Source organism: Cephus cinctus, unplaced genomic scaffold (assembly GCF_000341935.2).
Source record: "Cephus cinctus unplaced genomic scaffold, Ccin1 Ccin1_scaffold3171, whole genome shotgun sequence".
Taxonomy (NCBI): Eukaryota; Metazoa; Arthropoda; class Insecta; order Hymenoptera; family Cephidae; genus Cephus; species Cephus cinctus.
The window spans coordinates 42,114-56,169 of NW_014334490.1; the positions used below are offsets into that span (position 1 = coordinate 42,114).

A 14,056-nucleotide genomic window follows, 5' to 3' on the forward strand; every position below is an offset into this window, starting at 1 on the left:
GGGGGGGGGGGGTTCTGTGGTTTTAGGAGGGACGAATGGTACACGTGTCGGTCCGGATGCTGGATCGATTTCAATATTCAGATCCTGACGAGGGTTTCTTGGGGGGAGGGGGGGGGGCGGTTGAAAGCGCAGAAACACCGGAAAATCCAAATAACCCGGGGATCCCCCTTGGCAGCAGGGGTCGAAGCGCTCCTTCAGGATGATTAGAGGGAATGAGGATGTGGACCAAGGGTCTGGGGGGGAGGAGGGGGGAGGATGAAGAAGTGCCGAGTGGAAAATGGCTGCGACTGTTACATGGAAACGCAGAGCCTGTGGGTGGTAAGGTCGGGTGGGGAGGAAAGGGGGGACCAAGTGGTTCGTCGAGAGAGAGAGATTTATTTGTGTATTTTCACGGCGGAACCTGGTGGAACGGACGACGTAGGCGAAGAGTGCGTGAAGACGAGGGTGAACACCCAACGGGTTGAACGTCCTCGGCGTCGAATATAAATAGCGTCCCGACGCCCCTCTTATTCTTCTTCTGTCACTTGTTTTACGGGCATACATAGACATCCCTTATACGTTGAAGGTGGTGAACCCTATTTTTTTTTTTTTTTTTTTTAATTCATCCACTATAAGCCGATCCTGACGTTTGGTAATTGATTTTGGAAATTTTTCGACTGTACCGTGGTATTTCGTTATAGTCACCAAGTGTGAAAGGGTTGGGGGACGAAAATGAAAGTTATTTGAGAAAAAATTATTTTTGGTGAAATTGTAAAAAAAATTTTGGACCCCCTCCTCCCCCCCCCGCCCCACCAGGTTTATTCTTTAGCCAGTTACGCGGATAAAGAAAGGCGAAATTAGATTTCCGCATGAGGTCGACGCACCGACAAGTGAAAAATAAAATCAACCGAAACTTAATCCCTGCGCGTAGAGAGGAGACGCGACGAGATAATGCGGGAGGGAGAGAGAGGAGTTCAAAGGGGAGGTGATCATCCTAGAGAGAGAGAGAGAGAGAGAGAGAGAGAGAGGAGACGAGAACTGTGGCCGAGAAAGTGAAAGAGGTTACGGAGTGCGTAAGGATGAGAGGCTTGGTGGAATGAGAGACGATAGAGTAAAGGTGGGAGAGGGAAAGAGAGAGAAGATCGCGGAAGTGGGGAGAGAAAGAGAGACAGAAGAGGAGACACCGACCATCATCCATGGCCGTAATTAGAATCCACTTCGTAGAAATGGCTCGGAGAAGAATCAGTCGTTCATCCACCTCTAGGTATCTCGTTCTCTTTCAGCAGCATCCCCATCGGATCTGGACCAGGATCGCACGTGTCATAGGATACCGGGCTGAGAGCGTCGGGACGCCGTGAAAATGACAATGGAAAATCGGGCAAACGTTATCGCACTGCGTGCGTTATCGCCTTAGACGCGTATACAGGTGGATAATGTAAACATACAGTGATAAGGGAGATAAGCCTTATCAGGTATCGGATCGCGGACAGATGACAGTCGTAGGGGAATCTGACGACCATCATCGGGATATGGACCACTGCTAATTAATGCATCGTCGCATCCGCAAGGTGTGAGATGTCGGATGGTTACTTGGAAGGAGGGTCCAGGGGGAGGTGAGGAGGGAGAGGAGGAGGGGAGATGAAGAAACAGCATCCACTCCTGGACCAAAGCCAAGGAGCAAGGTCGTTATGTCTAAGAGGGCTTTCCAAAGGCTGAGGAAGCTGGACGAGATGATAAAAAAAAAAGAGACTGGAGAAAAATTTTTGAAATGGACCAATCTGTAGGACGCAGAATCAATGGGTTATTGAGACGTTGAATCGAAGATCTATCGGCTGGACCAGTCGTGACGTATCTATAGATATCGATAAAATATGAAAATAATAATTTCATCCGTATTTCCTACGTGAGATTATTAGGCTGTAATAATTTATGAATTTTCAAATTGGACCCGAGTTAACACCGCAGCATCCCTTAATCCTTGATAAATCTTCGAATGATCTGCGTCTGGATTTTCTATTGGCGGCGAACTGAGAACCCCTGCGGCTTTAAAGGTACAAGAAAGAGAGAGAGAGAGAGAGAGAGAGAGAGAGAGAGAGAGAGAGAGAGAGAGAGAACAGTGTTACGTAGGTACTATAGTGGGGTTCAAATGTCACCCGGTGACTCATCCACGAGAGGCCAAGTACCGATACGTAGGAGCGTCGTATTTAAGCAGGCCTGAGAGAAGGGAGAGAGAGAGAGAGAGAGAGAGTGACAAGAATAAGACCAAACAGTACCAGAAGGATGCTGCGAAGATCTGTTACCAAGAAAAGTCCAGGAAAGAAAAAATAAATCAATATTCTTCGATCCTCGTTCCCTAACGATCGCCTAAAACATGCCGGAGCACAGCATCCACCGAGCCACCCACGTGTACCCGCCCGTCTCCCCCCATCGCCACTCTGTAGCAACAAACGTAATAGCCGAAGAGGAATGACGCATCGCGTCGATTTCTCCCAGGACGAGTCTTCCTCAAAGAAGAGGCAATTTCTCCCGGGCGGCAGGCAGCCGGTTTGCGCGCCTCTCCTATCGCTGTCTCCTTTCGACAATGACGAATCCCCATGTTTTCACTTCCTTGCTCGTCCACCGAAACCAGCTCATACGCCAATATACATATATACATGTAAAAACGTATATCTGCCAATGTCTGATCACGTACAGTCCATACCTACTGGGATACCAATAAAGTCCACTGTACAGTTCTAGCTACCACAGTAAAAAAAATTATTACGCAAACAACTATCGAGTCAGAGTATTCGCAGAAAAAAAGAAAGAAAGAAAAAAATATATATATATTAATACTTAACAATTTACACATTGGTACACAGCATTAGCGCATATGTAATATTCTTTGCGACAGTCGCATATACATATGAGTCCAGGATACGTTTGGCGTCGAACAAGCTGGTTTCCAGGTAAAGGGCCCCCACACGCTCGCTGCGTTGCCAGTTTACCTCTATACTCCTTCCCCCGAGCGTCGGCTGGACGTCGTCGTCGCGGCGGCCACCCCCCACCCACCCGCCGCGCCAGCAGACTTCTAACGGATGTTGTAAAATAACTCCCGGTTCCGCTCGCCATCATTTTCCCTCTATACACCAAGCGCTACTACCTACTACCACCATGCACCTCCTGACCCGTTCACTTCGCTACCACCTTTTCCCTGCAGCATCGTGCAATTACACACAGCCCGCGTCCACCTTACGTGTATCTTTAACACGCACTCCTATAGGCGCGCTCCTGCGCATTGGATCCAGGGGACCTTTCATATTTGCTATACTCTCGCAAACGCGTAGAGGCGATACGCGAGAGATGAAATTTGAAAAGATCACCGCCCGATGGTCGGATCGGCGTCCGATTATTTAAATGGTAAAATCAATGTTTTGGAAATACTCGTACGCTACGTGTAAATTGTTTTGTATATACATATAGGATATTTATATATAGGACCTTGATGACCGTGTAAAGATTTATCAGGTTCTCATTGAACTCATGACGAATCGGGCCGGCGCGTCTCTCGCGCCAGATCGGATAAGGAGCCCGATGTAACCCAGGAAGCGAGAAAGCGCGTTCAGTCGGATGCTGTGGAAAATCTAGGGTTACCTATAGATACGTACTGTACGACTGTATAGATAGAGCCCTGGTAGATTTATCCAGGGTTACCCTGTATACGGCGCAACCTGTTTGAATGTCATACGGGTCCTGGGAGATTTTTCCTATAATCGTATGTGACCGCGTGGTCCATAATCGGACGATCTCGATGGACGGAGACAAATATTTCGATCGAGACGACAATTAAGATGCCAAATATACAAGATAGTATATGCGAAGGTATAGTATAGATAACAATGCGTAAAAAAAATTTTTTTTTTTATTAAATCCACGTAAAATGAGTTATCAATTGTCGAAATGCCATTTAACAGCCAAAAAATCAATTATAATAACAATAATCGGTACCCGTGACTGATTAACGGAGATTCATCGACGAATCTGACATATTCGTACGACCACGTGGTACCTTAGACACGTGACCAAGATATCGATCTGCCATTTAAATTAGAAGATTTCTTAGCCAGCATCCAAATCATCTCGGACAACGATATGGCCCTATCGATAACTTATGGCTCGTACTGTACACGTATGACGTCAACTGGCATTCGCCATAAGACAGCACACGTTTTCTCTTTACCATACTTTTGCCTGTGTCTGTAACCCCCTCCCCCCCCCACTCTCTCTCTCAATCCCAGTCAAACTTGCCGATCTTTTACTCTGCCCCCCCTGTAAAATCCCCTAGGACGCGACTCGAGCCTAGGGATTATTCGCACGCGCAATGTAAAACCATCCACCGCCGGCGAACACGCACAGCCCGTTAAAGCCGGGTTCACAGCTGTGCGAATCTACAGTTACGTTTACCGGCCGTCGCTCGTTTGCGGTCGTTGCCGATCATTATAATTTTTCAAAGTGTCCTACCCATCCCATGCCCCAACACCACCCACTCCCATATACATTCAACCCACCATAATACAAAGCAATAGGAGAATCCTATGGAGATGGGTGTGTCAACATGCGAATTCCATGCGGGATCGATTTTCCCTTGCACCTACGTCATACTACACGAATATACGTACGGGCATAAACCCATGTAAAAGCAACTCAAGTAGCGAGGGGTTCACGAAAGTTACGTACGTAGTCGGACAAGACGCGAAGACGTCGCACTTGCGGTATAGGATCGTGCGAGGGGTAATTCGTTATAAGTGAATGAGAGATTGGAGGGGAAGAAGGGGATACTTCCCCTCCGTCCTCCCCTCTAGCCGCTCCCCCACCACTCTCGTATCAGAGGCCTGTCCCATTTCTCCATATCAAATTACTCTCTACCGCTTGCTGTGCATACGAATAACAATTCACCTAACCTAACCTCTCTTTCCCATAGCGACGATCGCCGCTCGTGAATCAGACAACGACGCCTTACGGTTATTATTAACGATATTGCCAAGTAGGTTCGAGCCGACGGCCCCCGCGGATATTAAGCTCCCTGTCGCCGACGCCCACGCCTCTAACGATTCCTTTGTGAACTAGACTTTTACTTTGCGCCTTATTATTATCGTCGAAGGGACCGGCGTCATAGTCTATGACCGTAGGTACCGGCCCCTGCCAAACGCTGATTTTTCTTTTAAACACTCGACGATTACAACCCGCCGAGAGAAAATTCCCTAGGATTTGGTAATATGGCGGTCACGTGGTAAGGAAGGCGAGGCGCGTCTGCGCATGCGTGGAAATTAAAGTGGGACATTAACGATAACGATGTCAGGCCAATTTATGTACGTTTTCGGTGCTACGTACAGGGGGATGGCCACGAGAGACGTTTATATACGGGGATGAAAAGATTTTTGGACCGTTCTGAGAAAACGAGCAAATCCCGGAGGCTGGTCTGGACCGAAAACTAAAATCGAACTGGACGAACGCGGTGCAGGATCGTAAAGGGGGGGGTTCCTTCGGCCATTATGGGGTTACGAAGGAGCGTTTACGGGCTGCATGGAAGAAAGGTCCCTGGGACCTTATTATTATGCCACCCGTTATTAACCCAAGCATAGCCATTATGCGGGACTTTTTGTCTCTAAATAAATGCCGCTAATTCGTCTTAATGCACGACATCCGGTGCACCTATATATATGTATATACATGTCGCACGTGCATAGCCAGGCCGATTCCTCGAACAGTTCGATGCGAAAGCGGTACGAAAATTCATTGGCTAAGAAATTTTGAAAATTAGAAAATCGGAAAAAAAATATACGTAAACTCATACCGGTTTTTATCCTCGAATCGTATAATTTTATTATACCACATTTCCACGTGGGTACCCTACCCCGTCTGCCGTAAGAAGTACCGGAAGTCATAGTGACATATAATTTTCAACGTGACCACGATCCGAACAGTGTAACGAGTATACATATATGTATAAACAAAAAAATTATTAAGGCGTATTTTCAATTTCAATTTTCCAAGTGGTAATACCCAAGAATCACCGTCGTCGGTTGGTCCTACGTGCGAATCGCCAGAGCGAAAATCCGCGAGGGCATCGCGTTACGCAGTTCAAGGGGAGTTTTCATGAAGACGACGTAACCAGAACATCGCGCGTTGATGGAGGAAGTAATTCCAAAAAAAAAAAAAAAAAATTCATACATACTCGACCTCAATCACGGTACAGCCAACGTCTGACCAGTAACTGTACGTATCCACTGGTTGGCCGCACTGCCGCTTATCCACTCCTCGATTTTACCTATTTGTCGCATATGATATCAACAGGTCGGCGTTGACCTCGATGGACGCCCCCCCCCCCTCCCCCAGATGGCGTCGCGTAACCCTATCCCTTTTTTACTAGTCGATCGAGCGTCAACCGAAGATCCAAACGAGCGTCCACGCAATTATTTTTCACCCTCGTGATTTCTCCTTTTCATTACCCATAACCACCCTCTTTACCACCACCCCCCTTGATCCTCCTCCACGTTCACGTTTTTCCCAAGATATTTTTTACAGCCTCGCGAACGTTTTGAAAATCGAAAAAAAAATTGTACCGAGGATTTGCCCAACGTTAATAAACAATACGTTGGTGAACAATCGTACACGGGGTATCGGGTACAGTCAAGTAAAAAAAGCGGCAAGCAACGATAACGAAGTCGACCATACGCACGGCCAATGAATACGGGAAGGGATAAACTAAACTGGGTTACTGTACTTTTATCCCGTATGTAAAACCAGGCGAATGTATCCGCGGCCATTGCTATTCGCGTCGGACTGCAACGTTTGTAATATATATATATATATATATATATGCATGTATACATCGACTTGCTGGACAATGATAGATCAATGCGACACGCTCGGATTAATGGGCGCGTATACACAGGAGCGACAGTGCGATATAGTCTGTATGCTAAGGCAATTCGATCGGGTTAGGTTAGATTAGGGCTAGCGTCGATATATATATATATATAAAAAATTCCATAAAGAGAAACAAAAAAGTTTCAACTGACGGAGACTTCCGGTATCCGTAGCAGCTGCATTCGCCGATTACGTAACCCGGAGATCCAGCAGATCCGGATACGCGAAGTGCACGCGAGTGACAGGTCAAAGGTCACGAGGGTGACTTGAAAACGTTTAAAAATTCGCAGAGCCATATATTAATCGAGCTATGATACTCGTGTGAACGGAGCCTTAACTTGTTTTAAGGATTTTCGCCTAGCGGCCGATATAGGTATACACGTGATTAAAAATCCTTGATTTACATCCCGGACTGATATGGGTTAGGTCACGTGTGAATGCGTCTTTGTCCGAAGACTTCAGACTGATAAGCCTTGGTGGCTTAATGATCCGACGCATCAATTACGTATCGTCATTAGCGTTCAGCGTTGATACGAGAGACCACGTGCAGGCGAGAAGATGCTTGGGTGAGGCTGGATTGGTTAAAAAATAATGTGCAAAGAAATTGCGAAAAAAATATACGACGGTAAATAGAATCTAAAAAAAAAAGAGACTTTATAATCGTGAGACGGTAGGAAATGAAATTAAAAAATTTTACAGACTAACCGAAAACTTTTGGGAAAAATTACGCAAACGCAAACCCAGTGAACAAATTCGCAGTATCACTTAGCCACCCCCCCGGACCTCCCCGCGCCGAGCCATGAAACCAACCCGAAACTCTCGCGTATCCAAAAAGCAAATTAACCCCGGACGCAAGTGAAATCGACGTCGACGCTGGCGTAGCGCCGACGCATACGGCTCGCAGGACGCATAAGAACCAACCCCCGTTGCAATATATTACGTCGAGGACGTCTCGTGCAATTTACGTACGATTATGCAGATGCGGATGCCTGAAATGCGCCTACGCGTTTGAGTGCTGGGTGGGTAAGGTAGAGTACCTGACGTACCTACAGAGCCTAGTTAGGCTCCACCGATACAATAGCAGCTATATTAACTGTATACGGGGTATGCAGGGTACGTGTATATACGTAGACGCAAATACCCAGAATCCACTACCTGAGGCGATACAACCTAACCTAACACACCAGGTACCTGGGCTCGAGAATTATCCCAAGAAGCGACGCCAGCGACACAAAAGTTAACGCCGGTTAGCAATGTTGCTAATTCTACGAACTCCTGCGGTACGCAGGATCGATCCGACGCCCGTGCCGTCTATCCTCCCGTATGGAAGACGCTCCGCGTGAAAGACGCGGTTCGCTCTCGGCGCACCCGGCAATAATTATCGCTCGTGACAGGCGTCGGGGACTGGAAAGCGGAAGCCGTAAATTAAGCCAGAGCGCGAAACCCGTTTCATCGCTAGATTCTATTAATATATTCCGCGGTTCGGTGGCTTCGAGTTTTCGAAGTGTTAAAAGGAAAAAGACACGGTTGACACGGGTAGCCGTAAAGATTGTACACTCGGAAGACACGAGACTGCGGTGAAAAGTCGAGATATTGAGAAATATGAGATTTTCGAGAAAAAAAGTCATCCGTTATAAACATCGACGAGACAAACCACGTGGTGCAGGTGAATTCTGGACAATTATGTAAATCCTATATAAATGAACGCGTTATTACGAGGCTACGGTTCACTACGTCCGGTTATGCCAACGACACGCGCGTCACTTCCGGAAAGGACGATTCGTCCTTCGGATCGAACGCGCCGAAGACGAAAGTCCCTTAGCAACGTACGGTACCAGAGTTGCCAACTACGGAAGCGAGAAGTAATTTTGAAAATAAAAAAAAAATTTAACCACAGAATAGCCTCCTACCTTAATTACGGCACTCTGTGACGCGGTTAAGCGGTTTCTATAATCGGTTAGAAAAAGAAAAAAAAAAAAAATCTTACAAGCCTTTAAAACGTTCCTGACATGGTCCCCACATCCTGTAGGGTGTGCGGTCGTTTTATTAAGTAAAAAAAAAAAAATGCCCTAGACACAATCAGAGTATCCGACTACACCGAGTACATTTATCGAACGACGGATGGACTCGAAAAAATTTGGAAGAATTGCTAAAATCAAAAAATTATTTTTTTTTATCCATCGGATAATCGGATATCCATCGGATCGTGGGGGATGATATAACGTAAGTCCGTTACATATAGATATACTGCGAAGAGCAACCCCCCCCTTCCCGGCCTATTCCACGCAACTGCATAGGGATGTAAATTCACGTGCACTTAGACGTACTAAATTACGATGATTTTCATTAGGGGCGATTATTCTGGCCTGGCTGAACAGGCACGCACTCCGACCACTGTATGCATACAGGGTGTTTCATTATTTGTAAACCATTTTATTTTCTCGTTCATCCCCCTCGGAGGATAAATTTAGCCAGAACTTACAGGGAGATGATATGGACTCCGAGGGTCTCTGCGTAACGTTATACCTCAGCACCTACAGCTACCAACCCCTATCCAGGACCACCCCAATACACCACCCCCCTGTATCACCCCCTCCGGTCTACCGTACGCTTAGTAGTACGGGATATCAAAAATATGTTAATTTTTCCAAAAATTTTCAAATTTGAGTTATCGTCGTGCCTATGAAAAACAATTATAATTCGTATATGTGAAATTTATGACAAAGTGCAAAAAAAAACACGTGTGGCTGTCAATTGCGAAATTATTCGTAACTTAAGTAAACCGATCGACGCAGCCAATTGAATAACTACGCTGTCGTTGTATATCTGTATACATCGACCGTTTCGTTTCGCCAGTGACAAGCCGCAAGTCGCGTTCACACGTTCGCGACACCGCGGTTTCGTAGGGACGGTAGTTCGGTGTAGATTACCACTTTGTATTGTGACGACGGGTTGTGCAAAATCGCGATACATGTGGACGACCATTTATGTATACACATGTCGACGATATATCTACGGGTGTGTGTGTATATATATATATATATATATATACATATTATATATATATGTGTATATATATATATATATATATATATATCCAGACTCGTATCGAGGTCGACCGGTTCTCCAGCAGCCGTCAGGCCATTACGGGGACATTGCGACATTGGCGCCCGGTGTGTGCAGCGGCGATTCGTCAAATGCCGATAATATTTCGAATATATATATATATATATATAAAATCGCGATACATGTGGACGACCATTTATGTATACACATGTCGACGATATATCTACGGGTGTGTGTGTATATATATATATATATATATATATACATATTATATATATATGTGTATATATATATATATATATATATATATCCAGACTCGTATCGAGGTCGACCGGTTCTCCAGCAGCCGTCAGGCCATTACGGGGACATTGCGACATTGGCGCCCGGTGTGTGCAGCGGCGATTCGTCAAATGCCGATAATATTTCGAACCTAACCTACGACACGAGAAATAGCGACTAAATCGCAATAGATCGGAGCGCCTCATAGGCTTGACGATCTTGACGTTACTTGAATACGAGTCAGAGTAACTGGCAAATTTTTCGGCATAGCCGAAACACGTGGAAAATTCGTAGATGACGAGTTAGGGAATTTTGCAGGGGGTGCACCGAGGCAAGAGATTTAGAAATTATGCGAGTCGGTCGTCCAATTGGAAATTAACGATTACGGGCTGATTTCTATGCTCGAACTTTGGGGAATTATCCGAGCGAATAAAATCACGAGTAAATTTCACGTAGACGCTCGGCGCCTTTCGATTGATCCATGAGGCAGGGTAAGCCAACCTAACCTGACGTCGACGAGCACATTGGCCAAACGTCACGGTTGACGTTAACGGTCGTGAAAGTAAAGCCGGTAAATTCGTTCGCATTAATGCGACTATCGCGCTCTGTGATTTTCCGCGATCGGCGGAATTATTGCCCAATGAATTTTTGACGCAGTCATTCGCTGTACGGGAAACTTATTTCATTCGTTTTATGACACGCGTAAAAATTTTGAGCACGTGGCCCGAAAAAAAAAAAAGGAAATTTGAAAATTGTCCATTTTCAATATTAAAAATATATAGTCCTGACGTTATCTAATTAAGATCCAACAACCGTTCGAATCGCTTCGATAATTATTAGACGAGCAATGAGACCTTTTTGTTTTATTTGATAAGAACCAATCAGCTGATTTGGTCGACAATTGCGATATGACGAAAATTTCAAAAATATCTTAGGACCGGCATAACAACGCCGTATTCGCGTGTGGGTCAGCGCATACGTACACGAAAAAAAAAAAAAAAAAAAAAAAAAAAAAAAAAAAAAAAAAAAAAAAAAAAAAAAAAAAAAAAAATGAAAAAAAAAGGCACGTATAAGTTCGACCACAGATAATATAAAAGTTGTAAGAGTGCATATATAGGAGAAAAAAAAAAGAAAATTTCTACAATACCGATGCTATTCTGAGTACTGAGTTCCCAGTCTTTCATGAGGATTTCTCGGGCAGGTCAGGTTGACAGCGACGTGGTTACACCTACAATGCAGACAGTGATCTTAGATAAAAAATATGAATTACCAATAGCAAAAATGATAAACAATAAATAACGATCACCTATATATATTCACAATAAAGGATAATTTTTTTGGAAAATTATTTTAAAAAATGCGTCACGATTCCAAATCCCAGCCTTTCGCACACACGGTACATGCGATCGAACCATATATCGCATGGACCAATTAATTGATCAAATAATTACGACAGCCCGTATACGATCGAGTATCCGAACAATCAATAATCGTTCTTTTTTTTTTTTTGAGAAATCGATAAGCAAACAAATACTCCCAAAAAAAAAGTCGCCACCCGTAATACAAGGCACGCTTATTCGCGTGGCAATGTTAACGTAAAAAAAAAAAAGAAAAAAAAAAGAACAGTGCATTACGCTCGGTCTCCACGAAAGCGTAAAGCCAACTGGGCAGCCGTTGCGTAAGGCTGAGTTATTCCAAAATTTTCTCCCGGCAAATATTTCATAGCAATTAGACATTTTTAATTCCGCCACATAGCAGCCGCCGGTATCCGCCGCCTTCATCGTTGCAGCGGTCCGTCGCTCTCGCGCGTTTTACCAGCCACTGCGAGGGTCACGTTCTACGCGTTGGACTCTTTCGCCTGCAACAAGGCGGGTGCGCAACGGCAAAGCGGAAGGAAATAAATGAGAAATTATTTTCGTACTGGCCTTAAGGCAGTCTTTGGTACCGAGTAGGACGAATCGATTGTCCACATAAAATTTTCAGGATGTTTATTGGGATAGAGGGGAGGCTGTGCATATGACGTATCCACGTGTTCGGATAAAAGACATAGGTGAGTACGATTGACCAGGGTCAAGAACAGCAACGTGTAACATGGGCTTTCAGCTTGCGAAGGGTCTTTTATCCTAAACGCGCAGGAGAAAAGACAGCGATCTGTCAAACGCATGTTACACGTGGGTGACCACGTGTTATTTCGTGGGAGTGAAGTATAGCGGGTGGGTGGATTAAACGAGAGTAATAGGACTTTTGGAAATTTCCCAAAGTGTCGAACCGTGCGCGAGTGTATATATACAAGAATTTTGGAAACGTGAGAAAAAAAAAAATTATACTAAAAAAAATATGTAAAACGATATGACGTGAAATTACCAGAAATAAAAGTCGAAAACCCCGTGGCAGCAGCGTGCCACCGGAAATCCCGGTACGCGAGTCATTTCAATTAAGCATTCCGGAAGTGCCCTGTCGAAATCGGAGTATATATGTTGTTTTTTTGTTTTTACTGTACCTCTAACACCAAGACCGGGAGGATTCGGCTGGTTCCATTTGACGAACGGACCGACGAACCGAGGGCAGCAGTGCTACCAACGTACTGAAGGTATTTGCAGGACGCAAGCAGTGAGGGACGTTCGATACGGGGTGAAAAAAAAAGTAGGAAACAGATACGAGTACCGCCACGTGGGGGAGGTCAGGTAAAAAAAAAACAAACCCACGTGGCATACGTCAAATTGAAAAATCAAAACCATACACAATTCCCGACGTGTCATTCGCGGAGCCCTGGATGACGTAAAATTTTCAGGGCGTCGCGACGCCTCGATCACGGATTGTCAATGTGAAACGCGCGATAACGAAGTTTTCGTACGACGCAACCACCAGATTTGTGCGAAAAAAGTATGAAAAAGATGAGTAACGAGAAGGAAAAAAAAAATACAAGCAACCTCAAGGTGCATATCCATGATGGTCTGGCATCTCAGGGGAGAACCTAAGGCAAGGCCCAGCCTTACCTGACCCAAGACAGAACAAGGCAAGTACGTGCCTAAGGCAGCTTAGCCACGTATCAAGGCATACAAAGTCATTACATCGAAGTAGCCGCCGTACGCGTCTACCGGGTGACTCGGTGCAACCTCAGCGCACCGGATATGCAGTTGCAGTTGCATTCGCTACGGCGGAGGAATGCGCCGTATGTTAAAACGTTAATGCCCGCGACCCCCATTACCCTTTCGCCCATTGTCTTCCTTGTAATTGGCCGATCCTCGTAGCAGCGACTGCTTCCCCGAAGCATTCGTTTCCCGTATAGTCTTTTCGTTTCGGTCTTCAGGCCGCGTTTCTATGTCAGCGACCGAATCCCACCCACCGTCCAGTAACATCGCTGCCTTGATACTTTGTGACGCCGGCTCTGTACACACGGCTCTCCGCGGACTTTCCGCAGTCGGCGAGGGTCTCTGTATTGCTTTTGCCGATTGTAAAGGCTGTTTTCAAGTCGGCGACGAAATCGCTCCTAAAGCCTTTCTAACCGCACGGATCGGCTGTACGAGAGCTGCGGTGGACGTAAAGGCACCGTTGGGATTTATAAAAGAAATTTACCGCTCGCTCACGGCGATAGGACTCGTATAGATATTATACGTGTGTACGCACCTTTATGTCGCTACGCGATTGATTTAACGTATACGTATATAATTCGCGGAATTCTTCATCGGGGCTTCCATATTTCTATAGTTAATATGAGACATTTCTCGAATTCCACTATTCGCAGTGCACAAACACCCCTCCGGCTTCCGGTACGATAACACCGCGCTCTTTTTTTCTCTTTTTTTTTTTTTTTTTTTTAAAA

General features: G+C 45.4%; 1 protein-coding gene across 7 annotated transcripts in view; it reads right to left on the minus strand.

Annotated features, from left to right (window-relative positions):
• LOC107274470 (protein scalloped) overlaps positions 1–14,056 on the minus strand; it is an 82,909-nt gene that overhangs the window by 35,042 nt on the left and 33,811 nt on the right. For 5 of the 7 annotated variants that reach the window (XM_015753629.2, XM_015753628.2, XM_015753632.2 and 2 more), the window contains one exon: positions 11,381–11,461. The exons of the other annotated variants lie outside the window; for them this stretch is intronic. In XM_015753629.2, the coding sequence (XP_015609115.1) occupies positions 11,381–11,417 (37 nt within the window). In that variant the 5' untranslated portion in view covers positions 11,418–11,461. The remainder of the gene's footprint in view (positions 1–11,380; positions 11,462–14,056) is intronic. 7 annotated transcript variants of the gene reach the window in all.